A 20,260-nucleotide genomic window follows, 5' to 3' on the forward strand; every position below is an offset into this window, starting at 1 on the left:
TAAAGAGTCAGAGAGTCAATTGCGACCGACAGGGGGCTGCAAGATCATCGATCATAGAATCTCTACAGTCTAGACACAGGCCCTTTGGCTCACAAGTTCACACCGGCCCTCAGAGCATCACCCTAATCTACACCTCCGTGGGCACGATGGCCAATTTAGCATTCCACATCTTTGGACTGTGGGAGGAAACCGGAGCACCCGGTGGAAACCCATGCAGACACTGGGAGAATGCAGACTTCACACAGCCTGAGGGTGGAATCAAACCCAGGTCCCTGATGCTGTGAGGCAGCAGTGCTGACCCCCGAGCGACTGTGCCGCCTCAGGTCCAAGACCCAGAAAACAGCCCATCTACATCAATACTGGAAAAATGTCATCCCAGGAAGAAATCAGATGGGCTCAATAATTTGAAAGAACAACTCCATTTGATTGGTCAGCCTGTGAGAGTGATGGCCTCAAAACTCTCCCCTTAATCCCCAAACTTTCTCCCGTGTCTGGTCTTGCCCTGGCAGTCCTGTTTCCTTTAACTGGGTGAATGCAAACCTTCAGATAAGTGAACTGCCTTCATGTGACTGGAAGGAAAATGTGCATTTGTATGGCACCTGCACCAGTGTGGAACCTTCCCAATTCTGAGGTAGAATCACTGCTGTAATGTTTGAAATATGGCAACCAATTTGTGCATGGCTAGTTCCCACAAAAGTGACCCTGACCACCTAATCTCTTGAGTGTTAAATATTTGTCGGGAAAAAGGAGAACTTCCCTGTTCTTGTAGGAGAAGGAGGAGCTTAGAGTAGATCATACTACCCTTGTGCTTGCTCTGCCTTTGAAATATTCTAGTCCCTAGTTAAACATAGTCTAATGTTCCATCACATGCTGACTGTCAACCTGACCCTTATCCTGATACCCACGTCCACCTAAATCCTAACCATCACACTTACCCTCATCCTCACTGTGACCCTCACCCTAACCTTGTTCCTCACCCTGACCCTCAACCAGACCCTTGCACCCTAAAAGTTGGTTGGGGCTTATGTTTATAGTCAATGGGCTGTTGACCCTGAATCTCTGAGATGACTGGATCTCTGAAGTCCTCGGGAACCTGTTGTTGTATTCCAAGGGATCCTGTGCCCTTATTTTTAGGAGATAAGGAAAGTGCTGAGCGCTCTTTCTCCTTTCAGATCTACCGAAGGTGTTGGCTCATCTTCAAAACATCATCCAGCAAAGGACCCCGAAGATTAGAGAAATATCCTGATGAGAAAGCAGCCAATCTCAAAGCGAGTCCCAAGGTAAAAATGAGGGTGACCTCATAATCCTCACCCTGACTCTGGCTGTCTGTCACACTCTCTCTCTCTCTCTCTCTCTCTCTCTCTCTCTCTCTCTCTCTCTCTCTCTCTCTCTCTCTCTCTCTCTCTCTCTCACACACACACACTCTCTCACTCTCACAGTCTCTCTCAGTCACTCTCACTCTCACTCTCACTCTCTCTCACTCAACTTCTCCTTCTGTCACTCTGTGTCTGTCTCTGTTTTGAGTACAAAAGTTGGCAAGGCATGTTGCAGCTGTGTAAGACTTTAGTTAGACAATATTTGGGGTATTGTGTGCAGCTCTGACCACCACACTGCAGAAGGGATTTGGATGCTTTGGACAGGATGCAAAATAGATTTACCAGGATGTTGTCTGGATGGAAGTGTGTTGGTTATGAGGACAGGTTGGATAAACTTGCATTGTTTTCACTAGAGCTTCAGGTATTGTTAGAAGTATGTAAGAGTATGAGAGGCGTAGATAGTGTCTTTTTTCCAGGGTGGAAATGTCAGATACTGGGGAGCACAGCACTGATGAACACAGCAGGCCAGGCAGCATCTTAGGAGCACAAAAGCTGACGTTTCGGGCCTAGACCCTTCACGATGTTTTGATTTTTCTTTGGATTCAGGATTTCAAATTGCCTAATTCAGCTTTCCAAAGAAAGAGGGAGAGGGACAATAGAGAACTGCAGCCCAATTAGCATACCAACTTTGAGGAATCTGTCTTGAGGCAGCCTCAAACATTAAAAAAGGCATAGCATGATTAAAACCAGTCAACATAGTCTTAAGACAGAGAAGTAAAATGTGAGAGGAACTGCTGGCAGCATCTGTGGAGAGAGAAACAGAGTTGATGTTTTGAGTCCAATGACCCTTCTTCAGAACTGTCATCTTGTGCCATTTATTGCAAGGAAAATGGAATGTAAAATCAGGGATTTGAATTGTAGATTTACATATGAAGTATCATGTACAGTGCTGGCTTCCATATGTTTTAAAGAAAAGTAATGTACTTGCATTGGAAGGAGCTTGGCAAGGGTATACATGGTTGATATTGACGACAAAGGCTTGCCTGATGGGGAGTTCTGAACAGGTTAGGCCTGCATCAGCTGCAGTTTAGAAGGAAGGGAATGGGTCTCGTTGAAACATTGGAGATCCTGACAGACTGAGGGTGGATACTGGGGAGATGTTTCCTCTTACGAGGGACACAAGATCAAGAGAACACTTTAAAAATTTTAAAAAGTTTAAAAATTAGGCATTTTCCCATTTTAACCAGAGATGAGGGGGAAATTCCTTCCCCTGAGGGTTGTGAACCTTTGGAAATCGCTTTCCTGGGAGCAGTGGGGAGGTTGGGTCATTAAACATATTCATGTTGACAGATTTTTGACCAAGGAGGGAGTCAAAGATTATAGGGGACAGGCAGGAAAATAGAGATGGGACAACAACCAGACCATTGAGATCCTATTGAAAAGCAGAATAGGCTCAAAGAAATAAATGGCTTACTCTTGCTGCAAACCCCTATTATGTTCCTCATTTAGCAGCCAATCACTCAAGCAGCATTTCCCATTGCCTGTTTGTTGACTCAATGCTTGATCAGCAATGCTACAGCCTAATACAGCTCAGTGCCTGCGTTACCACCTGAACCTGAGGCCACGGTGCCTTGCACTGGGTTCCAGATGCCAACCACGAAGCCACTCACTTTTTTCTGAGGTCAATATGAATTTCTTTCTGCATGAGTGCAGGTGTTGATGGTACCTGCTCTGCCATTCTGACTGAAGGTGCCACCTTCTTGGCTATACTCGCTGACCTTCTCTCCACCATGAACAAGTGGATGGTTCCTTCTTTGGCGGCTCCTCAGCCAGCTAGTGATGTGACAGTACAGGAGGCACCCATTGCCCAGCTACCCAACTGTGCTTGTCAGCGTCATCACATTTCCCAAAACCAGAGCCTCGTAAAAAAGACTCCAGTTTCCTTTCTTGCTCGATCTCTCTCTCTCCCTCCGTCTCCAATGTTCTGTTTCCCCCTCTCTGTTTGATCTCACTCTGTCTCCCTCTCTCTCTCTCTCTCCATTTCACTATAGCTCTGTCTCACTCTTCTGTTTCTCTGTCTCATACTTTGCCTGTCGTCCTCTTCCTTCATTTGGTAAATTTGCATCACTTCCCTCCCCCGTCTCCCCCCCCTCCCCCCCTCCCCCCTTCCCCCCCTTCCTCCCTCTCGCGCTCTCTCTCCCCCTCTCGCTCTCGCGCTCTCTCTCCCCCTCTCGCTCTCGCGCTCTCTCTCCCCCTCTCGCTCTCGCGCTCTCTCTCCCCCTCTCGCTCTCGCGCTCTCTCTCCCCCTCTCGCTCTCGCGCTCTCTCTCCCCCTCTCGCTCTCGCGCTCTCTCTCCCCCTCTCGCTCTCGCGCTCTCTCTTCCCCCTCTCGCTCTCGCGCTCTCTCTCCCCCTCTCGCTCTCGCGCTCTCTCTCCCCCTCGCTCTCGCGCTCTCTCTCCCCCTCTCGCTCTCGCGCGCTCTCCCCCTCTCGCTCTCCCCCTCTCGCTCGCTCTCCCCCTCTCGCTCGCTCTCCCCCTCTCGCTCGCTCTCCCCCTCTCGCTCGCTCTCCCCCTCTCGCTCGCTCTCCCCCTCTCGCTCGCTCTCCCCCTCTCGCTCGCTCTCCCCCTCTCGCTCGCTCTCCCCCTCTCGCTCGCTCTCCCCCTCTCGCTCGCTCTCCCCCTCTCGCTCGCTCTCCCCCTCTCGCTCGCTCTCCCCCTCTCGCTCTCTCTCCCCCTCTCGCTCTCTCTCCCCCTCTCGCTCTCTCTCCCCCTCTCGCTCTCTCTCCCCCTCTCGCTCTCTCTCCCCCTCTCGCTCTCTCTCCCCCTCTCGCTCTCTCTCCCCCTCTCGCTCTCTCTCCCCCTCTCTCTCCCCCTCTCGCTCTCTCTCCCCCTCTCGCTCTCTCTCCCCCTCTCGCTCTCTCTCCCCCTCTCGCGCTCTCTCCCCCTCTCGCGCTCTCTCCCCCTCTCGCGCTCTCTCCCCCTCTCGCGCTCTCTCCCCCTCTCGCGCTCTCTCCCCCTCTCGCGCTCTCTCCCCCTCTCGCGCTCTCTCCCCCTCTCGCGCTCTCTCCCCCTCTCGCGCTCTCTCCCCCTCTCGCGCTCTCTCCCCCTCTCGCGCTCTCTCCCCCTCTCGCGCTCTCTCCCCCTCTCGCGCTCTCTCCCCCTCTCGCGCTCTCTCCCCCTCTCGCGCTCTCTCCCCCTCTCGCGCTCTCTCCCCCTCTCGCGCTCTCTCCCCCTCTCGCGCTCTCTCCCCCTCTCGCGCTCTCTCCCCCTCTCGCGCTCTCTCCCCCTCTCGCGCTCTCTCCCCCTCTCGCGCTCTCTCCCCCTCTCGCGCTCTCTCCCCCTCTCGCGCTCTCTCCCCCTCTCGCGCTCTCTCCCCCTCTCGCGCTCTCTCCCCCTCTCGCGCTCTCTCCCCCTCTCGCGCTCTCTCCCCCTCTCGCGCTCTCTCCCCCTCTCGCGCTCTCGCGCTCTCTCGCGCTCTCGCGCTCTCTCCCCCTCTCGCGCTCTCGCGCTCTCTCCCCCTCTCGCGCTCTCGCGCTCTCTCCCCCTCTCGCGCTCTCGCGCTCTCTCCCCCTCTCGCGCTCTCGCGCTCTCTCCCCCTCTCGCTCTCGCGCTCTCTCCCCCTCTCGCTCTCGCGCACTCTCCCCCTCTCGCTCTCGCGCACTCTCCCCGCTTCTGTTTAATCTCCCACAGTCTTGATCTCTTTGCCTCTGTTTCTTTTTCTGTCTATCTGCCCTACCTCCCCCTCATCTCTCATTCTCTCTCTATCTATCTATATCTCACTCTCTCTATCAATCTATATCTCTCTCTCTGTCTATCTCTCACTCTGATGTTTTCTCCATGCCCAGGTGACCGAGATCAGCAATGTTAAAAATGTTACCCGCTTACCAAAGGACACTAAGCGCCAGGCTGTAGCCCTCATCTTCACCGATGACACATCCCGCACCTTTACCTGTGATTCAGGTATGACACGGGCACACTGTGAATGCGACACGCATAACCTGTGAGTATGACATGCATAAACTGTGAGTACAACACACGTAAACTGTGAATGTGACACACACAGAGTGTGAGTACAACACAAAGTGTGAGCATGGTACATGTACGCTGTGGGTGCAACATGCCTACGCTGTGGCTTTGATCCAGGTACACTGAGTACAGCACAGGTCACTGTGAATATGATCCAGCAATGTTGTACATGGAACACAGGTAAACTGTGATTACGACACAGATACAATGTGACTATGACACAGGTATGGTGTTAGTGTGACAGAGGTACCTTGAGAGTACAATAAGATCCCCCACACAGATGGGACAGGGCAGCAGGGCAAAATCACAGAACATACAACCTTACCCGCATTAAACAGAATTAACATTTAGGTCATTGTGTGTGGGATCCGTACCCCGGTGAGAGTCTGTGTGTGTGTGTGTGTGTGTGTGTGTGTGTGTGTGTGTGTGACCTGTACCCCAGTGAGTGTGTGTGTGTGTGAGAGAGAGAGAGAGAGGCCCTGTACCCCAAAGAGGGTCAGTGTGTGTGTGGTGTGTGAGATACCCACGCTTTCCAAATAAACTGCTCTCTTTATGGTGTATAGGTTCCTGAGGGAAGAATCCATGCTGATGTGAAATTCTGTCCAAAAATGGGTCATTTCAGATGAGAGACCACAAGTGCTATTGATGATGTGAGACCTGAATCTGACTTTGGGTGACATTTAGCAGGAGCTGGATGTCAACAGAAACCAATGGGTGTGTGCGAGTCAGTGCCTATGGATTGTACCCCTATGACAATGTACCCTGCAAAGGTGGCGTTTGTCGTTCTCTTTACGGAGGTATGTTTTGTGATTTAATGTTTAGAGAATAGTGTAACTGATCATACCGATTGCTCACAGAGCTGGAAGCTGAGGAATGGTACAAAATTCTCTCCATGGAATGTCTCGGGGCAAGACTTAACGATATCACCCTGGGTGAGCCAGACCTACTTGCTGCTGGTGTTATGTGTGAGCAAAACGGTGAGAATCTCAGAATCAATCAGTCAAAACATTGTGAGTTTATGTAAGTGTGTGTGCGTGCGCGCGTGTGTGTGTGTTTGTGGTTTATCTTTGTTTATTGGTTGTGGGTGTCACTGCCTAAGCAAGCTGTTCATGCCCATCTCTGCCCACGCCAAGTATTTATTGCCCATTCTTAATTACCGTTACAGACCAGGCCACACCCCTCAAACTGTTTTAAGAAGGGTAGCCTAGACCCTAACTTTTTCTTATTTTAAAGGTAGATGTGATGTGATTGGTCAAACTACACTGTGTTAAGCAAAACACAATTTATTTAAACACTGTGTTAAAATACAAACAAAAGAAAGGATTTAGAGTAACATAACTTTTGGAAACTTCTACCAAATAATAAATACAGTACCTATTATTAATTAGCTACTCCAATAATGAAACATCATATAGCACACCTCTAGGCAAAAAGGTAAATTCAGACACCGATTCTTACATGCAATTCTCTAATCCAGGAAGAAACAACATCAAGAGATTTTAGAGAAAGTGGCAGCTAGGAATCATTCACTGAAGCTTCTGAGACCCCAAACAGCTTCTGATGCTATGGCTTAAAAATAAAAACCTGGCCTCTGACAGCATAGCCATATACATGGGGTAATCCAGCAGACTGTAGACCACTGAGTCCACTGAGTCTCATATTGGTGTTTGGGAAGCTATTGAAGAGAATTCTTAGGCGTAGGATTTGCGCACATGTGGAAAAGCATGGCCTAATTAGAGACAGTGAGCATGGCTTTGTGCGGGGAACGTCGTGTCTTCCTAACTTGATTGAGTTTTTTGAGGAGGCGACAAATGTGATTGATTAGGGGAGAGCATTGGATGTTCTTTACATGAATTTAAGTCAGGCTTTCGACAAGGTCCCTCATGGTAGGCTCATCCAGAAGATGAAGGTACATGGGATTCACGATGACTGGCCGCGTGGATTCAGAATCGGCTCGCCCATAGAAGACAGAAGGTAATGTTGGGAAGGTGTTTTTCAGGCTGGAGCTCATTGCCTAGTGGTGCTCTGCAGGGATCCATCCTGGGACGCCTGCTGTTTGTGATATGTATAAATAACCTAGGTGAAAATGTAGATAGGTGGGTTAGTAAATTTGCAGACTATACAAAGGTTGGTGAAGGTGTGGATAGTGTAGAAGGTTGTTAAAGTATACAGCGGGATATAACTCAGTTGCAGATATTGGTGAAGAAATGGCAGTTGGAGTTTAATTTGGGTGAGTGTGAGGTGCTGCACTTTGGGAGATCAAATTTTAAGGAAAAGCATGCAGTTAATGGCAAGACCCCGAACGGCATTGATGTACAGAAAGATTTATGTCCGTAGCTCCCTGAAAGTAGCCATGCAAATAGATAGGGTGGTATGCCATGCTTCCCTTCATTGGTCAGTATATCGAGCACAAGAGTCAGGAAGTTGTGTTGCTGCTTTATCAGACTTTAGTTAGGCCATGTTTAGAGTATTGAGCTCAATTCTGGTTTCCAAATTACAGGAAGAATATAGAGGCCTTGGAGAGGGTGCAAAAGAGGTTTACCAGAATTCTAGGATAATAAAATGTGAGGCTGGATGAACACAGCAGGCCAAGCAGCATCTCAGGAGCTCCTGAGATGCTGCTTGGCCTGCTGTGTTCATCCAGCCTCACATTTTATTATCTTGGAATCTCCAGCATCTGCAGTTCCCATTATCTCCTTTACCAGAATTCTGTCTGGGTTAGAGGATATGAGCTATAAAGGAGAAGCTGGACTAACTCGGTTATCATCTCTGGAGTAGTGGATGCTGAGGGAAAACCTGATAGATGTTTATAAAATTGAGACTCATATATAGAGTTGACAGTCAGAATCATTTCCCTGAATTGAAGTAGCTAATACTAGAGGGCATGCATTTACTGTAACGGGGAAAGTTCAAAGTAGATGTCAAGGGCAATTTTTTTACAGAGTGTTAGGAGTCTGGAGTGCACTGCCAGGGCTGGTGGTGGAGGCCTTTACAAATTTTCTTCAAAAAGAACTAGGACAAAATAACCTTTTAAACTGACATCATCATCACATTACCCTTGAGAAAGTAGTGGTGAAGCGTCTTTTTTAATTGCTACAGTGTTCCTAGGTAAGAATACACAACCTACTGTTAGAAAAGGAGTTCCAGGATCTTGATCGTGAGATGCTAGAATCTGTACCTAATGTCTTAAATTTCAATAAAGACAAACAGAGGTGTATGAAGACACAGTTAGCTAAGGTGGAATTGAAAATGGTTAGAAGTTAAGATGCTTAAAAAGAAGTCGTTTAGGAGATATTTTGAAAAGTAACAAAAGATGACTCCATTGAGAAAGAAAGGCTCTGCAAGTCAGATGAACCAACTAGCTAAGGAAGTTGGTATCCTTTCAAAGAAAAGATATGTGATGCTGAAAGGATTAATGATAGGTCAGAAAGTAATGCAGAAAGAAGTTAAGAATCACTGAGGAGAACAAAGAGGGATAAGATCAAGTATTTGAGGAAACTGGAAAGAAATACAAAGTTCACAGTAATGGCATCAAACAGTAGATAGAGAAAAAGGGTAATTTAAGTGAGTGTTGGTGCCTTTAGATGGTGAGTGTGGTTAATGAATCCTGGGACGTAAGGAAATGGCAGAGGCTTTGAACAAGTACTTGGCATCGATTTTTCACAATACAAGACATAAAAGCACCCTGAGAATAGGAAGAGAAGAGGGAGGGAAAGAACCTACAATAATCATGAACATTTGAGAAAAATTACTGGGCAAAATAATAGGCCTGAAGACTGACAATTCCCCTGTACATACAACATAGAACATTACAGCACAGTACAGGCCCTTCAGCCCTCGATGTTGTGCCGACCTGTCATACCGATCTCGAGCCCATCTAACCTACACTGTTCCATGTACGTCTATATGCTTATCCAATGACGATTTAAATGTACCTAAAGTTGGTGAATCTACTACCATTGCAGGCAAAGCGTTCCATTCCCTTACTACTCTGAGTAAGGAAACTACCTCTGACATCTGTCCTATATCTTTCATCCCTCAATGTAAAGCTATGCCCCCTCGTGCTTGCCGTCCCCATCCTAGGAAAAAGGATCTCCCTATCCACCCTATTTAACCCTCTGATTATTTTATATGTTTCAATTAAGTCACCTCTCAACAGTCTTCTCTCTAATGAAAACAGCCTCAAGTCCCTCAGCCGTTCCTTGTAAGACCTTCCCTCCATACCAGGCAACATCCTAGTAAATCTCCTCTGCACGCTTTCCAAAGCTTCCACATCCTCCTTTATAATGCAGTGACCAGAACTGTACACAATACTCCAAGTGCGGCCGCACCAGAGTTTTGTACAGCTTCACTGTAACCTCTTGGTTCCGGAACTCGATCCCTCTATTAATAAAAGCTAAAACACTGTATGCCTTCTTAACAGCCCTGTCAACCTGGGTGGCAACTTTCAAGGATCTGTGTACATGGACACTGAGATCTCTCTGCTCATCTACCTGTGACTTGCATCCTAGAGTCATAAAAAAAGAGGCTGCAGATTTAGGGGATGAAATGGTTGTAATTTTCCAAAATTCCCTAGATTCTGGAAAGTTCCTAGAAAATTGGAAATCTACAAGTATAACACCTCTGTTCAACAAAGGAAGCAGTCAAAGATGCTGGAGACTATTGACCTGTTGGTCAATTGGGAAAAAAATTTGAATACAGAAATAAAGGTGTAGTAATAAGATATTGAGAATCAGACAAAGTCAACAGAGTTTTGTGAAAAGGAAATTATTTTTGACAAATTTATTTGAATGCTTTAAGAATGTAATGAGAATGTAGGGGATACTGTTGATGTACAAACAGATGGAGATGCGTCGATAAATCCAGGTTGAGTGTGTTTGATATTGCATTGTCAGAAGTCATAAGGTGTCATGTAGAAAGGGGAGGCAATGGCATGTTGGGAATCTTACTGAATTGATAATCCAGAACCCCAGGTTAGTGTTCAGGGTATGTGGGTTGAATTCCCAACCTGACAGCTGGTGAAATGTCATTTCATTAATAAATCTGGAATGTAAAGTTAGCCTTTAGGAGGGATGACTGAGAAGTTATCATCATCCAGTTCATGAATGCTGTTTAGGGAAGGCAGTCCGCTGTCCTTGGAGTAGGGCACACAGCACACTGACGAGCTGAGCTTGCTGTGTCACGAACTCTCCCATACTGACAGCAGCTGCAGTTCCAGAGATCTGACGCTGAGTTTTGTGACAATTCTTCACAGATCCTTTCAGATCATCACAGATTCTCACTGTTCATTCACAGATCCTCATTGATCTTTACCAACTCTCACAACTTCCCACAGATCCTCCTGGATTTTCACAGATCATCATGAATCATGACAGGGTTTCACAAATTCTCAAAGATTCTCACATCATCACAGATCATCACAAATCTTCTCAGATTCTCAGAGATCCTCAAAGATCATCACAGATTGTCATATCACAGATCATCACAGATGCTCAGATTCTCACAGATCACACAGATTCCCAGAGATCCTCACAGGCTCTCAGATATTCTCACAGACCCTCTCACAGGTTCTCATAGGTTCGCGCAGATTCTCACAGAGCATCATGTCAAAGAACAAAGAAAATTACAGCACAGGAACAGGCCCTTCGGCCCTCCAAGCCTGCGCCGATCCAGATCCTCTATCTAAACCAGTTGCCTATTTTCCAAGGATCTGTATCCCTCTGCTCCCTGCCCATTCATGTATCTGTCTAGATACATCTTAAATGACGATATTGTGCCCATCTCTACCACCTCCGCTGGCAATGTGTTTCACGCACCCACCACCCTCTGCGTAGAGAACTTTCCGTGCATATCTCCCTTAAACTTTTCCCCTCTTATCTTGAAATTGTGACCCCGTAGTAATTCTGTCCCCAACTCTTGGAAGAAAGCCTCTTGCTGTCCACCCTGCCTATACCTCTGATGATTTTGTGGACCTCAATCAGGTCCCCCCTCAACCTCCGTCTTTCTAATGTAAATAATCCTAATCTACTCAACCTCTCTTCATAGCTAGCACCCTCCATACCAGGCAAAAATCCTGGTGAACCTCCTCTGCACCCTCTCCAAAGCATCCACATCTTTTTGTTAATGTGGCGACCAGAACTGTACGCAGTATTCCAAATGTGACCGAACCAAAGTCCTTTACAACTGTAAGATGACCCGCCAACTCTTGTACTCAATATCCCGTCTGATGAATGAAAGCATGCTGTATGCCTTTTTGACCACCCTATCAACCTGCGTTGCCACCTTCAGGGTACAATAGACCTGAACACCCAGATCTGTCTGTACATCAATTTTCCCCAGGGCTTTTCCATTTACTGTATAGTTCGCTCTTGAATTGGATCTTACAAAATGCATCACCTCGCATTTGCCTGATTGAAACTTCATCTGCTATTTCTCCATCCAACTCTCCAGTCTATCTATATTCTGCTGTAATCTCCGACAGTCCCCCTCACTATCTGCTACTCCACCAATCTTAGTGTCATCTGCAAACTTGCCAATCAGATCACCTATACCTTCCTCCAGATCATTTACGTATATCACAAACAACAGTGGTCCCAGCACAGATCCCTGTGGAACACCACTCGTCACAGTCCTCCAATTTGAGAAACTCCCTTCCGCTACTACTCTCTGTCTCCATTTGCCCCGCCAGTTCTCTATCCATCTAACTAGTACACCCTGGATGCCATGTGACTTTACTTTCTCCATCAACCTACCATGGGGAACCTTATCAAACACCTTACTGAAGTCCATGTATATGACATCTACAGCCCTTCCCTCATCTATCAACTTTGTTACTTCCTCAAAGAATTCTATCAAATTGGTAAGATGTGACCTTCCCTGCACTGCCATTGACAGTGTAATTGACAAATCATTCTAGATCAGCATTACAAATTCTGACAGATCTTCATAGATCATTTTGGATTTTTACAGATCACCACAATCTCACAGATCATCACATATCCTCACAGGTGCTGATCGTTGGATCCTATTTTGCAGAAGCTGGCTGCCATTTCTTTTCTTCATTAAAAACTTTTCATTTCACTGTCCTTTCTATCCTCCATTTGGGATCTTGTGGAGGGGTGTGGATGTCTCTGTGTCAATGTAGCTTGCATTGTTGTTATTGTTATTATTGAGGTGGCCAGCACTTTGTCCTGATTGGATTTTTGTCGTCTCCCTACAGAACGTTTCAATGTTTACCTCATCCCCTCCCCAAACTTGGATGTCTACGGAGAGTGTATGATGCAGATCACGCACGAGAACATCTACCTCTGGGATATACACAACACACGCAACAAACTGCTCAGCTGGCCGCTGTGCTCGCTGCGTAGATATGGCCGTGATAACACACGCTTCACCTTTGAGGCTGGACGGTAAGAACTTATCTCTGTGGAGAAGGAGGACTGGGGAGACTAGGAGAAGGCAAAGAAAGAGGGGAGAAGACATGAGGAAGGAGGGAACTGGCTGAGGGGGCAAAATGAGGCCCGGGGTATTGGGCAAAGCCATGGGGGAAGAGGGAAGGACAAAGACAACCTGCAAAGTTGCCCTGGAACTTTGAGCTTCCTCGCACCACATGAAGCACATGTATCTGACAAAGCATTTTCACCAAGAGAACTCTCAAGGAAAGATATGGCACCACCTAGATCTAGTCAAGTCTCTTAAACAAGCTGTGTCTGCAGTTTACAAGAAGAGTGATAGATAGATCAGAGGACTACATATCAATGGGTCTCACTTCTTTGGTAGGGAAATTATTGGAGAAAATTCTGAGGGAGAGAAATTTAGAGGAGCATGGTTTGATCAGAGATAGTCAGAAAAGCTTTATCAAAGGGAGATCATGCCTAACAAATCTGGTGGAATTTTTCGAGGAAGTGACTGAACGTTTGGATGAGGATAGGGCAGTTGATTCTGTTTATATGGATCTCAGCAAGCCCTTTGACAAAGTCCCTCATGGGAATCTGATAAACAAGGTAAAGCTCATGGGATCCAGAATAACTTGACAAATCAGATCCAAAATTAGTGGAGAGACAGAGGGTGGTGGTAGGAGGCTATTTATGTGGCTGGAGCATGGCATGCAGTGTGCAGCATCTACAAGATTCTGTGCTGCATCCCTAATTGTTTTTGATATTCATAAATGGTGTAGATGAGAACATGAGAGAGTTGCTATAGGTAACACAATGGGGAGCTGGAGGAACGCAGCAGGCCAGGCAGCATCAGAGGAGCAGGAAAGTTGGCGATTCAGGTTGGGACCCTTTTCAAAATGGGGAGGGTGAAGGGAGTTCAGAAATAAATAGAGAGAGGAGGGGTGGGGCTGGGGAAGATAGTTGGGATGGTGATAGGTGAGTGCAGGTAGGCGGAGGATGGGATTGGTCAGTGAGGTGGGAGGGGCAGGTAAGTGGGAGAGATAACAGAGGGATCAGGATGATAGGGTAAAGGAGGGAGGATTTAGGGTCACGAGGAGGGTAAGTGGAAGAGGCAAGGGGGGAGGAAGGGAGGAGAGAGGATTGTCTGGCTGAGGAGGGAGGGAGAGAGGGATGCTTGTGGATGTGAGGGAGGAGTGGTGTTATCGGGGAGAGGAGGTGTTGGTGGACAGGAGGAGACGTCAGGAGCAAATTGGGGCTGGGAGGATCAGGATGAGGAAGAGGATGGGGGATGGGGGCAGGAGTGGGGTCAGGATGTGGACAGGTGTGGGGAGTAGTGGGGCACCAGGGTGAGGAGGGTGGAATGTCTGTCTCTGTGGACATTGTTGTCTCTATGGCAATGTCTCCTCCAGCACTATGGATGCTGATGAACTCTCCAGTGCTCCCCCGAATGAATGATATCTTTGTGTTTTGCAGCTTGTGTGACACTGGGGAAGGATTGTTCACGTTCCAGACAAGGCAGGGGGAAGAGATTTATCAACGTGTTCACACAGCCACTCTGTGTATCGCGGAACAACACAAACTCAAGGTCCTGGACATGGAGAAGAACATGACAGTCAGTACAAGCTCTTTCCATAACATATAGAACATAGAACAGTACGGCACAGGGACAGGCCCTTCAGCCCACAATGTTGTGCCAAACATGGTGCCAAGTTAAATTAATTTCCTCTGCCTGCCCATGGTCCATAACCACCTGTTTCTTGGTTTCTGGATAAAAGCCCCTTAAACACCCGTGTCATATCTGCGTCCACCACTATTCCTGGCAATGTGTTCCAGGCACTACCACTCAATGTGTTTAGAAAATACTTGCCCCTCACATCTTGTTTGAATTTTCCCCCTCTTACATTAAATGCTCCCCTTCCAGAATTAGACAGTTGGACTCTGGCAAAAATATTCTGACTTTCAAGCATATTTATGTCTCTCATAATTTTATAAACTTATATTAGGTCTCCCCTCAGCCTGCACCACTCCAGAATATACAACACAAGTTTTTCTAGCATCTCCTTTATAGTTCATACACTTAAATCCAGGCAGCATCCTGGTAAACCTCTTCTGCACCCGCTACAAAACCTCTGTGTCCTTTCTGTAATGTGGCAAACAGAATTTAAATGCAGTATCCTAAATAATGCCTACCCAAAGTTTTATCAAGTTGTAACATGACTTCCTGACTCTTGTACTCAGTTCCCTGGCCAATAAAGGCAAGCATACCATACACCACCTTTACCACTCGATCTACTTGTGTGGCCACTTTCAGGGAGCTATGGGCTAGGACCCCAGTATCCCTTCTGTACATCAGTGCTGTTCAGGGTCCTGCTATTAACTGTATACTTTCCCTTAATATTTGATCACTCAAAGTGCAACACTTCACACATGCCTGGATTAAACTCCATCAGCCATTTCTCTACCCATATTTACAACTGATCATATCTGCTGTATCCTTTAACAACCTTCTATAATATCCACAACTCCACCTATCTTTGTGAAGTCTAGCATACAGAGAGGGCAATGGTACACAGAATGTTCCAGAACATTGTGGTGAGAGGATTGGAGCAGATTAACCACAGGCAACTTGCTGTTCTTCATCAAAATCAAAGCTAGTGGAAGCCATCAGCTCCTCAAACACACTCCACCAGTAAACAAAGATTTTCTCCAGTTTCACTGCCCTGTCCAATCCCCTTGCTTTGCTTCAATCTACAATCCCAGCTTTGAACATGGGCTCGGCCTCTGCAACCTGCTTTGGGTAAGGTCACAGCCATCTCTGGAAGGAAGGGTCCCAGCCATCTGGGGGAGGAAGTTTCATACCCATCAGGAAAAGATTGACGCTAGGTCTCCCATCTCTGTTGGAGAGTAGGTGAGGAGAGGTAATTGGGAGGTGGGGGTGAGAGGGTAACCCAATTGATTCAAAGAAGGTGACCATTCAGCTGTTTGAGTCTATCCTTGAAAATTATGAAGGATTTTGAGAAAATTGGAGGGTTTTAACTATCGGGAGAGGCTGAATAGGCTGGGGCTCTTCCCAGAGCGTCGGAGGCTGAGGGGTGACCTTACAGAGATTTATAAAATCATGAGGGGCACGGGTAGGGTGGATACCCAACATCTTTTTCCTAAGATAGAGAAATTCTAACTAGACGTCAAAGGTTTAAGGTGAGAGGGGAAAGATTTTAAAAAGGGCAACTTTTTCATGTAAAGAGTGGTGCGTGTATGGAAAGAGCTGCCAGAGGAGGCTGGTCAGTTAAAACATTCAAAAAGGCATCATGGGTACATGAATAGGAAGGGTTTAGCGGGAAGTGGGCCAAATGCTGGAAAAAAGGACCAGATTAATTTGGGCTGTCTGATCACCAGCAACAAGTTGGACCAAAGGATCTGTTTCCATGCTATATAACTCTATAAAGAGAGAACATGAGGAAGAGCAAGGCTAGAAGTGACCAATCTAGAATAGTCACCAAGAAATCCAGTGGGCTGTTCAGAGGAAAATCTTCACCCAAAGAGTGGTGAGAATGGAGAACTCACTCCCATGGAATGTTGGAGTGAATAATGTTGACGGTTTAAAGCGAAGCAGGTTATCGCAAGAGGGAGAAGGGAATCAAGGGATAAAATGGTACATTTAGTTGAGAAAAGATGCGAAGAGACTTGAAGGGACCATAAACATGTAGGGCTGAATGGCTCGCTTCTATGCCATAAATTCTAAATATGTAATCCTCATCTCAATGCTACCATAGCTGAAACAGCCTGTTAGCATCTAATTTGTCAAGCACTCCCAATATTTAACTAATTTCAATGGAAATACCTTTCATTCTTACAAACTTGAGAGAGGGGGGCCCTATTTACTCTCTCTTCTCACAGGACAAACCCTGTCAATCCCAGGAACCATTCATTCACTTGACTCCTGACAAATGCTTGGATGAATTTAGAAGGTGTGATCTCGTAGAAACCTATAAAATTCTAACGAGATGCAACAGGGTAAACACAGAAAATATATTCCTGATGACCGGGGAGTCCAGAACCAGGGCTCACAGTCAAAGAAAAAGTGATGACGAAACATCTGTTCACACAGAGAATGGTGAGTCTGTTGAATTCTCTGCCATAGGAAGTGTTGCGTGTTTTCAAGAAGGGACCAAAGAGTATGGAGAGAAAACAGGAACAGCGGACTGAATTGGATGACCAACTTTGATCACATTGAATGGCACAGCAGGCTTGACAGTCTGAATTTTGGCCTACTCCAGCTTAGAGCCATAGAGTCCTGCAACATGGAGAAAGGCCTTTTAGCCCAAATGGGTCCATGCCGACCAAAATATCCATCCACACTGAGCCCATTTCCCTGCACTTGTCCCAAATCCTTCAAAACCTTTCCGATCCATGTATTCATCCAAATTTGTTCATGTACACGCTTCAACCACTTTTACTGGCAGTTCATTCCATATATGTATCAGCCTCTGTGTAAAACAAAGTTGCCCCTCAGGTTCCCATGTGTTCTTCCCCCTCATACCTTAAACTGATGTTCTCTAGTCTTTGATTCCCCGACCCTGGCAAAATAGACTGAGTGTGTTCACCCTATCCATGCCTCTTATGATCTTATACATAGATCATAGAATCCCTACAGTGTGGAAAAAGGCCCTTTGGCCCATCAAGTCCATGCTGACCCTCACATCGTCCCACCTAGAATTATCCCCCGTAGCCCACCTAATCTATACATCCCTGAACACTGTGGACAATTTAGCATGGCTAATCTACCTTGCCTGCACATCTTTGGACTGTGGGAGGAAAGCGGAACACCCGGAGGAAACCCACACAGACACAGGGAGAATGTGAACTTCCACACGGGCTGTCGTCCGAGGGTGGAATTGAACCTGGGTCCCTGGTGCTGTGAGGCTGCAGTGCTAACCACTTCTATGAGATCCCCCTCAGTCTTCTGTGCTCTAAAGGCAGAAGTTCACTGTGGACAATTTAGCATGGCTAATCTACCTTGCCTTTACATCTTTGGACTAGTTCTTGTTTTGGGAATATTAATTGTGTTGTGTGCTATGAAAATTGAGTCAGATTACTTGTACAATGTATTTTCCATCTCACAGTCCCATCCTCTAAGAGACTAATATATATGTTAGATGCTTTCTTCCATTGTACTCTCTTGTAGCTGATTGCCAGTTTACTCCAGTAATCTATTTTTAGCCATCCTCTCTTTGTTCCTAAAACTGCTCTAGCATTAAACCTTCACAATATTATTTACCTTTTCTTTAACATCCTTTAGCTTCCTTAACTAGCCACTGATGTTTTTCTCCCTGTCATGGAACTTTTTACATCTCAATTCAATCACGCTTTGTGGGGAATTTTGGAATATCTCCAGAAAGGTCTGCCCCTTCTTCCCCACCAACTTCACCTATTTTCCCAGTCCACTGCAGCCTTGAAGATGTAAGTAGAGAGAGTAGGAACTGCAGATGCTAGAGAACCTGAGATAACAAGGTGTGAAGCTGGATGAACACAGCAGGCCAAGCAGCATCAGAGGAGCAGGAAAGCTGAAGCTTCGGGTCGAGACCCTTCTTCAGAAATGGGGGAGAGGAAGGGGATTCTGAAATAAACAGGGAGAGAGTGGGAGGCGGATAGAAGATGGATAAAGGAGAAGATAGGTGGAGAGGAGACAGACTGGTCAAAGAGGCGGGGGTGGAGCCAGTAAAGGTGAGTGTAGATGGAGAGTTAGGGAGGGCATGAGTCGGTCCAAGGAGGATGGACAGTTCAAGGGGGCAGGATGAGGCTAGTGGGTAGGAGGTGGGGGTGAGCTTGAGGTAGGAGGAATGGTTAGGGAGGCAGAGACGAGCTGGGCTGGCTTTGGGATGCAGTTGGGGGTGGGGAGATTTTGAAGCTTGTGAAGTCCACATTGATACCCTTGGCCTGCAGGGTTCCCAAGCGGAATATGAGTTGCTGTTCCTGCAACCTTCGGGTGACATCGTTGTGACACCGCAGGAGGCCCAGGATGGACATGTCATCCAAGAAGTGAGAGGGGGTGTTGAAATGTTTCCCGAGTGGGAGGTGTAGTTGTTTGTTGCGAACCGAGTGTAAGTGTTCCACAAAGTAGTCCCCAAGCCTCCGCTTGGCTTCCCCGAAGGAGAAGAGGCCACCACAGGAACAGTGGATACAGTATACCACATTAGCAGTCGTGCAGGTGTAGGTGTGAGGCGGGGAGGTGTCTGGGCAGGTGCAGCACTTGTAGCACTTGCTGCAGTTGCAGGGAAAAGTGCCGGGGTTGGTAGTAGGTTGGATCCTCGACCATGTCTCTCACATTTTCCGCAACTCATCCCTCACATCCCCTACCCGCAATAACAACCAAAACAGAAACCCCCTCGTTCTCACGTACCACCCCACCAACCTCCGGACCCAACGCCACATCCTCTGACACTTCCACCATCTGCAATCTGACCCACACCAAAGACGTTCTTCCTTCTCCACCCTTATTTGCTTTTTGGAGGGACCAGTCACTCCGTGACTCCCTTGTCCACTCCACACTCCCCTCCAGCCCCACTACACTCGGCACTTTTCCCTGCAACCGCAGGAAGTTCTACACCTGCCCCATCCCAGGCCCCAAGAAGACCTTCCACATCATACAGATGTTCCTATGCACATCTGCTAATGTGATATACTGTATCCACTGTTCCTGTTGTGGCCTCCTCTACATTGGGGAAACCAAGTGGAGGCTTGGGGACCGCTTTGTGCAACACCTGTGCTTGGTTTGCAACAAACAGCTGCACCTCCAAGTCGCAAACCATTTCAACTCTCTCCCCCCCCCCCGCCACTCCTTGGACAACATGTCCATCCTGGGCCTCCTGCAGTGCCACAATGATGCCACCCGAAGGTTGCAGGAACAGCATCTCATATTTCGCTTGGGAACTCTGCAGTTCAAGGGTATCAATGTAGACTACACAAGCTTCAAAATCTCCCTTCCCCTGACCACATCCCAAAACCCAGCTCAGCTCATCCCCGCCTCCCTAACCATTCCTCCCACCTCAGGCCCCATCCCCATCTCCTACCCAACAGCCTCATCCTGCGTCCTTAACCTGTCTGTCCTCCCTGGACCAACCTAAGCCCTCCATCATTCCCCACCTACATTCACCTTTACTGGCTCCATTGCTGCCTCTTTGACCTCTCTGTCTCCTCTCCACTTATCTTCTCCCTTATCCAGCCTCTATCCGCCTCCCCCCCTCTCCCTATTTATTTCAGAACCCCCTTCCCCTCCCCCATTTCTAAAGATGTAAATCGAGGTATAGCTTTCCAGATATTGATGAACCAATTTTGTTTTTCAAATAAACTTTTGGGTTCTGTCTTACGTTTGAAATTGCATTTAATTAAGTTTCCTACTCTCATTTCTCACCCTTAAATTGAATGTGAAGTTCTGAAATGTCATGCTTTCTCTTGCTTAGGGAATGGTATGTTATTGATGCTCTTAAGCCTGACTCAACACAAGAAACATCCTGGATTTCTC

General features: G+C 47.1%; 1 protein-coding gene across 1 annotated transcript in view; it reads left to right on the forward strand.

The window, feature by feature from the left end:
* The first annotated feature begins 1,064 nt into the window (after nucleotides 1–1,064).
* LOC125459977 (docking protein 4) overlaps nucleotides 1,065–20,260 on the forward strand; it is a 30,980-nt gene continuing 11,784 nt past the window's right edge. Inside the window, exons 1-5 of the mRNA XM_059644031.1 lie at nucleotides 1,065–1,280; nucleotides 5,161–5,275; nucleotides 6,199–6,318; nucleotides 12,561–12,750; nucleotides 14,212–14,350. Coding sequence (XP_059500014.1) covers nucleotides 1,065–1,280; nucleotides 5,161–5,275; nucleotides 6,199–6,318; nucleotides 12,561–12,750; nucleotides 14,212–14,350 — 780 coding nt within the window. The remainder of the gene's footprint in view (nucleotides 1,281–5,160; nucleotides 5,276–6,198; nucleotides 6,319–12,560; nucleotides 12,751–14,211; nucleotides 14,351–20,260) is intronic.

The sequence above is a fragment of the Stegostoma tigrinum genome, unplaced genomic scaffold, assembly GCF_030684315.1.
Source record: "Stegostoma tigrinum isolate sSteTig4 unplaced genomic scaffold, sSteTig4.hap1 scaffold_438, whole genome shotgun sequence".
Taxonomy (NCBI): domain Eukaryota; kingdom Metazoa; phylum Chordata; class Chondrichthyes; order Orectolobiformes; family Stegostomatidae; genus Stegostoma; species Stegostoma tigrinum.